This window comes from Neofelis nebulosa, chromosome 10 (assembly GCF_028018385.1).
Source record: "Neofelis nebulosa isolate mNeoNeb1 chromosome 10, mNeoNeb1.pri, whole genome shotgun sequence".
Classification (NCBI taxonomy): Eukaryota; Metazoa; Chordata; class Mammalia; order Carnivora; family Felidae; genus Neofelis; species Neofelis nebulosa.
Window position 1 is genome coordinate 57,328,722 of NC_080791.1, and position 10,495 is coordinate 57,339,216.

The 10,495-nt window shown below is 52.6% G+C and overlaps 1 protein-coding gene across 5 annotated transcripts in view; it reads left to right on the forward strand.

Moving 5' to 3' along the window:
- CHRDL2 (chordin like 2) overlaps positions 1 to 10,076 on the forward strand; it is a 32,281-nt gene extending 22,205 nt beyond the window's left edge. For 2 of the 5 annotated variants that reach the window (XM_058687767.1, XM_058687771.1), the window contains exons 7-11: positions 1,107 to 1,275; positions 2,225 to 2,419; positions 4,642 to 4,815; positions 9,105 to 9,197; positions 9,914 to 10,076. In XM_058687767.1, coding sequence (XP_058543750.1) covers positions 1,107 to 1,275; positions 2,225 to 2,419; positions 4,642 to 4,815; positions 9,105 to 9,197; positions 9,914 to 9,993 — 711 coding nt within the window. In that variant the 3' untranslated portion in view covers positions 9,994 to 10,076. Of the gene's footprint in view, positions 1 to 1,106; positions 1,276 to 2,224; positions 2,420 to 4,641; positions 4,816 to 5,631; positions 5,687 to 9,104; positions 9,198 to 9,913 lie in introns of all 5 variants that reach the window. The other 3 variants (XM_058687768.1, XM_058687770.1, XM_058687769.1) reach the window with 3 other exon arrangements.
- Positions 10,077 to 10,495: the final 419 nt, after the last annotated feature.

Sequence of the window (10,495 nt, forward strand, 5' to 3'; positions counted from 1 at the left end):
GCTCTCCCTTCTCCTCTGCTGGCTCATCCTCCCTTCTCAGGCTGGGCCTTTTCAGGTGGAGCGGGGCTCTGTGCCGCAGAGCCTGAGCCAGGCCATCTCCTCGCCATCCCACCCTCTCCCTAGGAGGCAGCATGCTAAGCAAAGCCCACCCAGGCTTAGTTCCAGGCCCTGAGCAGCTCCTTACTGGATGAGGTGAGCAAGTCCCATCAGAGGGTTGGGCTTTTCAATTCCTTCTTGCTACTGTTCCACTTGACAAGCATTTCCTGGAAGCCTCCTATGTGCCTGGGCCTGTGCTGGGGCCTGAGACGGTTTCCTGGGAGCTCCTATGGGCTCAGTCGGGCCATCAAAAGGCTGACTCAGACACTGTATGGGGCAGGAAGGGGCTGTAGAAGAAGGACTATGAGTGACTTGGTATTGGTGAGGCGGGTAATAAGCCCACCTGCTCCTACCCCTTGACCTCGAGCACCGAATCCTCTTAACTAGGAGCTGTGATGCGCCTGACCCATTACACTGCCCTCACCCCATACCCTTTGCTATCACTGCCAGCCCTGCCAAGACCTGGTCTGGAGGGGCAGGGTTTCAGGATCTTGGATTCCAGGGGCTCAAGAAAGGGGGCTCTGGAGACTTGGTCTCCAGATGGGACCTGTTCTTAGTCTTCCTGCCCTGTAGGATTCTGGGGCCTGGTGGGACCTTCAGAGGCCCATCCCCTTATCCCATCACCTAAATCTTCTCAAGGAATTTCCTGACTGTCGTCCTCACTACAGACCTGTAGTTTCTAAGTTTCCCGGGTTCCTAATTGCTGTGTCTCCCAGGTCAAGACCTCAGTACCCCTCTGTTCACCCCAGCCCCAAGGCCCTGGCTCTGATAGTCCTGAGAAGGGGTTGGTGGAGACTGGGTTTCCAAACCACTATCCTCTGAGAGTTTTCAAATATCCATTGTCTGAAAACATCTTAGACCCCATCCAGATCTTTCTATCCCTAGCCTGTGCCTCTCTTTACTAGGAAGTCATGCTGGTGTCTACCTGCAGGCCTCACTGCAGCTCTGTCTTGCTGCTCTTCTGCTGACAATGGCCCATCAGTGATCTTCATCCTTCCTGCCATTTGCAGAGACATTCCCAGGATCCGTGTTCAGGGGACAATGGAAGAAAGACGGTCCTGGGCACCCCAGCTCCCACTGGCCTCAGTGCTCCTCTGGGCTTCATCCCTCGCCACTTCCGACCAAAGGGGGCAGGCAGCACAACAGTCAAGATTGTCCTGAAGGAGAAACATAAGAAAGGTGGGGACGGAACCTCCTCTGATCCCTGAGGTGGGAAAAGGGGGCCCCGACTGCTCCCACCTCCCACCCCCGCACCCCCACCCCTCACTCAGTGGTCCCCTGATCTCAACTTGGCCATGAGCTTGTGGATTCACAAAATATCAAAACTGAAGGTGTCCTTAAGGGCATCAGGTCTAAGCCCCCATCTCACAGATGAAGACCCTGAAGTTCAGAGTACTGAGTGAGAGCCAGAACCAGTCCTAGAACCAGAACTATGGGTCAGCACAACAATATTTTTGGAGCCTCTGCCGTGTCTTTGCTGGGAATTGAGGGGCACAGAACAGAGAGATGAAAAATGGTCCCTGTCCTCGAGGGGCTCCAGACATGCGAATAAATCCTCTAATATAAGGAAGAGGTGAGGGAAAGTTTTTGACAAAGAAAGGAGGGAGCAGAGCTAGGCTGCAGCAAGATGGTCAAGATGCAGCAGGGAAGGAGGCCAAGTGGGCAATGGTGGCAGCAGAGGGGGAGGAAAGCAGGCTTACTGCGGGGGACACCCCCCCCCCCCGCCCCCGACCGGTGGAGCAGGAGGAGCTGCTGTCCCAGCCCCTTTTGTACAGATGGGACACTGAGGCTAAGAAAGGGGAAGGGACCTGCCAGAGCTCACACAACCAGGTAAGTGTCCGAACTAGATTTCAGCTCTCCTCCCACCAGACATGCTGTGACGGGCAGGGGGAGTACTCTCCCTCTTCAGCAAGAACTTTCTGGGCACGTGTCAGCTCTGAGTGCTGAAACAGGGGAGAAGTCAGGGACAGGGGGCCAGGTCTGCAGCTGGCCTCAGCTTTACAAGCAGTGTGGCTGGGCCAGACTGGTGGAGCAGGGGGCTCCCCAAGGCCCCGCCCCCACCCATCACTGGACTCTGGCCCAGGTCTGAGGCACTGACCCTCCTCCCTTCCTGCCCTCCTTGGCCTAGCCTGCGTGCACAGTGGGAAGACATACTCCCATGGGGAGGTGTGGCACCCAGCTTTCCGCTCCTTTGGACCCCTGCCCTGCATCTTGTGCACCTGTCAGGACGGCCGCCAGGACTGCCAGCGGGTGACCTGCCCCACTGAGTATCCCTGCCATCACCCTGAGAAAGTGGCCGGGAAGTGCTGCAAGATTTGCCCAGGTACAAAGAGATGCTGGAGGCAGGGAGGGCACTGCCCTGAGTGGGCCCTGGGTCCCTGTCCCCAGGGCACAGATACTTGGAACATCTCCGACACAGATGGGGCAATGGACTCAGAGCCATAGGATGCAGGGTTTTTAGATGCACTCGAGTGGAAAATCCCAGACTCACAAAATATTAGACTTATGGAATATCTAATGTTATAGTGACAGATTCAGAGGCTCTTAAAGACACAGAATCAAATAATGTTCTGGGTTCTTTGAAATCATAAAATCATAGGATGTTAGGACTTTTAGGAGGAATAGTCAATGTTTATTGTGCACTTACCATGTGCCAAGCAGGCATTTTACATGTGGGAGTTCATGTACTCCTCACCACAAATGGACAGGGCAGGTATCTTTGTCTCCATTTTACAGACCAAGAAAATAAGTGCCCTGTGCAAGGTCACACAGCTCAAATGATAGTTGGAATCCGAACCCAAGTCTGTCTTACTCCAAAGACAATGCTCTTGACCACTGTTGTCTTCCTTTAACCTTCATCTACATATGGGTAAACTGAGACCCAGAGAAAAGAAGGGACTTTCTAAAGTCACAGAGCAAAGTAGTCGTGGAGCTGGAATTAGAACTCAGGCTTCCAGACTTGCCAGCTGAGTTCCTCTAACTCTGTCATGTGACCCTAGGATTAATAAGTGTGCAGAAGAAAACATCAGAGTATCTCATTGGGAGGAACAGCCTGTGATTGTCAACAGTAGCTGTTGTGAGGAACAGGCCCATTCCCTCAATCCTGGAAGGAGAGCAGGTGGGGTAGAAGGTGCGGGCTGTGTTGTGCCTTTACCACTTCTGGTTAGAGGGCTGGGTTGGCAAAACAGAAAGGAGAGGAATGGGGAGGAAAAAAGGGGAAGGAAATGTGTGTCGAGAACCTACCGGCACCAGGTATTGTCCTGTGATTTCACCTAGTTCAATTAATCCTCATCTCTCAGCTGTTTTACAAATGAGATCACAGAGTGGCTGCAATCATCTTAAGTCTGCACCTACCCCAGGCTTTGACGTCAGGAAATGTGAGTCTATGTTAGCTTGCTTACCGACGGACTTCCCTAACTTACTGTTGTGAGCTTAGACAAGTTACTTTCCTTTCGGAGCCTCAGACAGAGTTGATGAAAAATGCTTTATAAATTGTAAATCAACATCCAAACAAAATCCAAATATAAGGGGTCACTATTATTTTTCAGAGTAATATGCTATTGGGACAGGGTTAGGGACAAAGCATGACAGAATGGCACCTGGAAGAAAACGAGGGGTGGGGCTTCAACTTGGATTCTCTTGGAGACTGGCTGTGGTTCACTGCTGGGCTCCCTCACAAACACACTTGATCTTGGGCTCTGCCACTGGAACCCAGTCCATTTCCTCTTAAAAATATGGAGACTGTAGCCTTACAACTCTTAGCGGGACATCTCTTAAGAGTTTTATAACTAGGAAGAATTTAGAAGGAAGTGTGTATGTTTAGGGACTTAGTCCTTTAGTCCCTGAAAAATAGGGAATGTTGGTACATGGAAAGTTCCAGGAAATGTCCTTGGAATTCCAACATGTCCAGGCTTTAGGACTGGATCCAACCACTGTCGCCATCACCGCTCCCCGCTACACCCTCACGGTCCCCTCCACCACTACAGTCACACCATCACCTCCACCACCCTCCGTCACAACCATGATCATCACTATTGCCATCATCACCTCAACCCCTCCCAAACCTTTCACTCCATGTATGGTCATGAGAATCTGTGTTTGGTGATGTGGGTGACTCAAAAGACTTGGAGGACATGGCTCCTGGTCTTCATCCCGTGGGTCTCTTTTAGAGAAGAACATACCCAAGTGAGACAGTTACAAGGCAATGCGTGTCAGTGAGACTAAGGGCATGAGTGGGAGGCATAAGCAAGAAGGGCTTTAAAGGCCGCGAGTGGAGAAAAAACGGTAGGCTAAGCTGTTCCAGGTCGGCTGCCTGGAGAAGGTGGACGGTGAGCTGAGCCCAGAAGGATGAGAAGGTTTTAATATGTTAATCAATGGGAAGTGTATGGGAGAAATGCCCCATCTCTTTCCCAGGGGCACCAGAACTTTCCCAAAGACCTTAAAGACCGGAGGGGGGGTGTCAGACCAGGGCCCAGCTTCCTGAGCATACCAGGCAGGGGTCGGGAGGAGGGGTACAGAATGTTCACAGCTCCTTGTCTTTCCCAGAGGACAAGGCAGACCCTGGCCACGGTGAGATCAGTGCTACCAGGTGTCCAAAGGTGCCAGGCCGGGTCCTCGTCCACACATCAGTGTCTCCAAGCCCAGACAACCTACATCGCTTTGCCCTTGAGCATGAGGCCTCTGAGCAGGTGGAGATCTACCTCTGGAAGCTGGTAAAAGGTGAGCATGGGCCCACTCCCAGTCGGGCTTACCTCTGGCCTGTCCCCCTTATCAGGGGCCTCCGGGGCCCTCCAGGGCACCTCCAGGTGCCTCTAGCCCAGGAAGACCTGCCTCTGGCTACCCTTCCAGATTTGAGTCTCTGATTCCAAGGTAGAGGGAGACAGAGATTCTGTCTGTGATTCTCTGGCAGTTCTGATAAGCTCATCCAGGGCCTCCCAGTGCTCCCTCTCCTGGGGGGAAGGGGTTGTTGCACTTGCAAGGAGCCAGGACAGGGTAATGCCTACAACCGAAGCAAAGGCCTATCAGTAGAACTTCAGCACTCTGTGAGGGGAGATCTTTTCAGGCAGAAGGACATCCACAGCCTCCTCAAAGCAGGAGGGCCTTCAGGCTCATTTAGCCTTTTCTATTGGCTGGAGTCTATCCCTCTATGTGAGAATATATGTCTCATTCTGTGAGAAACTCACCCAATCCAACAAGATGCTCCTATCACCGGCTGAAGGTGAAGAGGAGTTTTCATTGATGAGGAAATTGCTGAGAATTTGGTTTTCTGGGCACTTCTTGCCAAATATAGATCCCCTGGGTAGAGCAAAACAAACTAAACCCTCTGAGTGGGGATTAGCTGTAAGGTCACTTTTCTCTACTGATGGGTCTTGCTGAAATGGGTGGGGGTGGAAGAGGGAATGATAAGAATGATGATAATGATAATGACAACCAATGTGTGAAGCACTTTAGAGTTTACAAAGTGCTTTCACATTCATTATCTCATTTGATCCTCAATGATCCTGAGAGTTAGGTATTATTATCCCCATTTTACAGATGAGGAAACTGAGGCTCAGAGAGGTGAAGTGCCTGGCCCAAGGCCACACAGCCAGTAAGTGGAGGATGGGAGCTAGAGCCCATGTCTTGTGACGTCAGATGCGGCTCTTTCCCTGCTCTACTCTGCCTCCTGTCCTAGGAGGAATGGACGAAGAAAGCGGAGCTGTTCAGCCTGGAGAAGAGAAGACTCAGGGGGACAGGACTGCTGGCTTCATGGCTCTGAAGGACTGCCCCAGGAAGGGGGAGCTGTTGTGTTCTGAGTGAACAACAAACAGGGGCTTTGGAATCAGACAGACCTGAGTTCGAATCCTGGCTCTGCTATTTCTTAACTGTGTGGCCTTGGGCAATCACTTGACCTCTCTGGGCCTCAATTTTTTCTTCTGTTAATTGGAGAGGAGGGTGTTTGGAGGATTAGATGAAATCACATAGGTACAGCCCCGACCTATAGTAGGTGCTAACGACGTTAGTATCCTCATCCCACATCCTCTTAGAATTGTAGAGAAGCACGTTTCCACCAATGAGAGGAAGCACTTTGTCATACCTTGACAGTTTCTGTCAAAGAAGGGAGGGAGCAATCTCCATTCACAGGAGTGTGCAAGCAGTGGCTGGGTAGGCGTTCTGCCACAGCTGAGGAGTTAGCTTCAGTAACCCTTATAATTATTTTATGCCTTGAAACTCCATCAGCCACTGGACAGGTGCTGGTTTACTCCAGACCTCCCCTCACCCCCAGCAAGGACTGGGACCCCAGGGAGTAGTAAGCCCCAGCCTCTGTCTTTGGGAGCCCAGGACTTAGTGACTGGGGTGCAGTAGGAGCTCACCAGGAGCTGAGTTGTTCAGGCTGGAAGGCTTCGTGGAGGAGGGGCCTGCAGCTGGTTAGGAGTTAGGAAGGCAAGAGGAACACATTGCAGGCAGAGGTGGCAGCGACAGCCTCAGACTGGCCCAAGAGCCGGTGCTGACATACCCCGTGCTCTGTGATTGGTGTGGAGCTCGCCCTAGGCATAATGTGTTTCATTTCATCCATATAAGAAACCTGAGGCATATGTATTAATGCACCATTTTGCAGATAAAACGGAGTCTGAGAGGTAAAATGACTTGCTCAAAGTCACACAGTTTATTTAAGCAGTAAAGCAAAGATTCAAACCCAGGTCTGACTGTCCCCAGTGCCATCTCCACGGAGGTGACCTAATGCTTTCAGAGAGGGACCTGAGGAAGGTCAAGGTGTGCCCAGGATGGCGCAGACCGGAGAGTTGTAGCTCAAGGCCGGTCTCGTTATGACCAGGCCCAGCAGAAAAAGACCAGGTGGTGGGGACTCTTCAACTTCACAATGCCAGGCTGTCACTAGCAAACACCTCCTCTCCATCTCCTGACCCCCTGGGCAGCCAAATTGCCTCATTAGCCTCTCTGTTACCTCCCTGTCCCAGACTGTGGGGGTCAAAACAAACACTCCAAGGGCTATCAGTGGGAAACCCTGTTTCCTCACCCAGAGGAGCAGAAACAGCAGGCCTTGGGGGCAGGGAGAGGAAGGGGAGAATTGGCCTGGAGACAAAGGCACCAGGTGGACACCAAAACCTGGGCTAAGTGAGGCCACATCACCGTGAAGCCAGCCTCAGGCCCCAGAGGCTTGGCTTAGTGTTAAGAGCCTTTTAGATTCTGGAGTTTCAGAGTAGAAGGGACCTCAGGGGTCTCAATTCCAGCCCCTGTCTAGGAAGGAAGCCCCCCTACAGCCTCCCTGATGGTCTCTAGCCCCTGATGGTACATACCCCACCCCATCTCCACTGTGGATGGCTCCACTGAGAAAGGGTTTGTTTTCACATTGAGCTGAGCCTGCCCTATCTCCTGGGACTCACCTGCCAGTGCCATCTCTGCCCTGGGGGTCCACAGAGCCCAGCTGCCCTCAGACCTGGCATGCCCTCAAAGGGCATGACCATGCCCCTCAGGCTAGCTCTTGATTCCAAGTCCAAGAGCTCAGTCATTAGGATCGTGCTTAATAGGCTATAGTACGAAGACCCTCCCTCATCCTGTCATCTCTCCAATCTGTGTTCTGGGGTATGTGCCGTGTCAGGCCTGGGCGGAAGAACCATCTGAGGTTTGTGATGTAGCCTGGGCCTTTGGAGTGAGTCTCTCCCATATCCTGGTCCTTGGCATCTGGGCTGGAGGGTCCTGAGAACAATGCTGGACATTCCCAGCCTCCTGGACCTTAGTGCTGCCCATTCTCCTCTGTGGGATCCTACTCAGATTTCCACAAGCAAGGCCAATTCTTAGTTTTCTTGAGGGCTGTGCTGGCCTAGCAGAGACCTTGCTGTCACATCTGTTCTTTCTGGCCACAGACCCTGGTGCTAACAGCTGGTGCAACCTCCCAGCCCATGTACTCAGGGCCTCAGTGCCATGTGTGGTGCCTGTGGCGAGCTCCCCATGGGATGCAAACATCAGGAGATCCAGATGACACCTTGTTCCTCTCTAGGGCCCGGCCTAGATTGGGTACACATATATTTACTTATCCATCCATTCATCTAGGGATTCATTCATTCATGTATTCATTCACTTATTCGTTCATTCATTTATCCTACATGCCCAATGTGGGCCAGGCTCAGGGGAGCCAGAGAGGAAAGCCTTCCATGAGTAACCAGTCTAGTAGGGGAGGCAAGAATAGACACAAGGAGAGGACATTAGAAATAGGCCCAATCACAAACACAAGCTAAGAGCTGTGGGTGCCCCAAGGAAGGGAAATCAAGGAAGACTTCCCAGCTAAAGCTCAGAGAATGAGCAGGAGTTTACCTGGTAGCAGCAGGACAAATGGAACTCAATAGGAGAAGGAGTTGTAGCAAAAGGGGCAGCCTATGTACAGGCTTGGGCCCCTCAAGGACTTTAAGTAGTTGGTTAGAGCTGGAGCACAGGAAGGCCTCTCAGGGGTTGGGCAAACAGAGCCTTGTGCTGAAAGGGGGCCCTACCACTCTGACACTTGATGCTCTTTGGAGTCTGATAAACACACCTACTGATTTTTATCACACATTCTGTGCCCAAAAAACAGCCTGACCTGTCCACACAGCCCCCCCCCCCCCCCACCACACACACACACACATTGTGGACAGGTGAGTAGTGTGAGAACAGGATGTTGAGGGTGACAGGTGCAGGGTCAGCAGGGAGGTGATGGGAGGTCAGGGAAAGGGAATGACAGGTAACGTATGTTTTCGAATGACTGCAGTTAGGATCACAGACTGGAGGGGGAGTAAAAGGGGCCAGAAGTCTAGTGTAGTGACCCAGGCAAGATGTGATGGGGCCCGGATGGGGAGAGTGGCAGTGGAGATGGGAGGATAGATTCAAAACCTTTAGGAAATTTAGTCTACAGGGTTTGATGTCTGGTCAGAATAGGGGAGGGGAGGGCGGAGACTAGGTCCAGTCTAGGTCCAAGTCACCCTGTTTCACTGACCGCATGGCCCTACCTTTCCTGCTCATGCCCTTGCCTCTGCCCTCAGGAATCTTCCACTTGATTCAGATCAAGAAAGTCAGGAAGCAAGACTTCCAGAAAGAGGCACAGAACTTCCGGCTACTCCCCAGCACCCATGAAGGTGAGACGTCGGGCTGAGGACTGGGGCCTGGGAAAAGAGCCCGGCCAGAGGCCAGGGCCTCATGAGGAGTTCCAGGCTGCTGGTGCTGGGAGGGGGGCAGGGTGGTTGTCAGCCACAGACGTCAGTTCCCGGCACAGGAATCCAGTGGGCGTCTGGGCCAGAGATTTCTCAACTCAGGGCGCTTGGGAGCGGGAAGGTGAAGCAGAACCATCTGGATTTGGTCCTGGGAGTGAGGGAGACAGGACTGTGGAGGAGGGAGGCCTGAGCCCTCAAGCCCCAATGCTGCCTACCCACGCTGTATTGGAACGTTTCCCGCTGAAACCCTCCTAACCACTTTCCTTCTGATGCCCTTAATTTGCTCTACAGTATCCCAGGGAAGACGGATCCAGGTGGGGCTTTAAGTGGGGGAGAGGAAGTCACAGATGGGAGTGTCACTAACAGGTGTTAGGAAGCCAGCCCAGCCCCCAGATGCTGGTTGGTTGAAGTTGGGGTCACGTGCCAGAACTGATTGGGATGTGGGGTTATGATGGAAATATCCATCCCTTTCCTCCTATGCGCTCCAAACTCAGGCCCTCACCGTTCTTCTTGTCCCAAGTTTTTCCCACCCCAGTCACTCTGCCTCTTTTGTGCACATGCATGCACCCCTGCACACACACATACACACCCCCCTCAGGCCCCCCCGCCCCACACACACCCCTCTGCTTTTCTCCATGCAGGTCACTGGAACATTTTCCTAGCCCAGACCCCGGAGCTGAAGGTCACAGCCAGTCCAGACAAAGCAACCAAGACCTTATAATAAAGACCTAAACAGTTGCAGATATGAGCTTTATCATTTTTGTTGTTATATATTAATAAATAACAAGCTGCATTACCCCTCAATCCTGCCTGCTGAGTTTTATGTCCAGTCCCTGCATGTTCCCACAGGGACTACAAGGCGGGCCTGCCCATCCCCATTTTGCAGGGCTAGAGACTGAGATGCAGCCGAGGCAGAGACCGGCCCTGTCCTCATGGTGAATTGTTACCGGAGCCAGGGCTAGCTCCCCCAGCTTCACTGCCCAGGCTTTTGTCTGCTGCCCGTGGCCTCCTCCCTGCTCTGTACTGCTTCTGTCCCTGGTCCCCCAGCTATGGCTCCTCCTGCTTTTATGGGCGGCCCCCCTCCTGGAGCTCATTGGCACTGAGCCTAGGAAAGGGACTGCCTCTAGATAGCCAGTGGAGGGGGAAATGGAGCCTCAAAGCACTTTGCCAGCAAATCTTCCAGGGATCCTTACGATTGTCAGCCCCATTCTACAATGAGGACA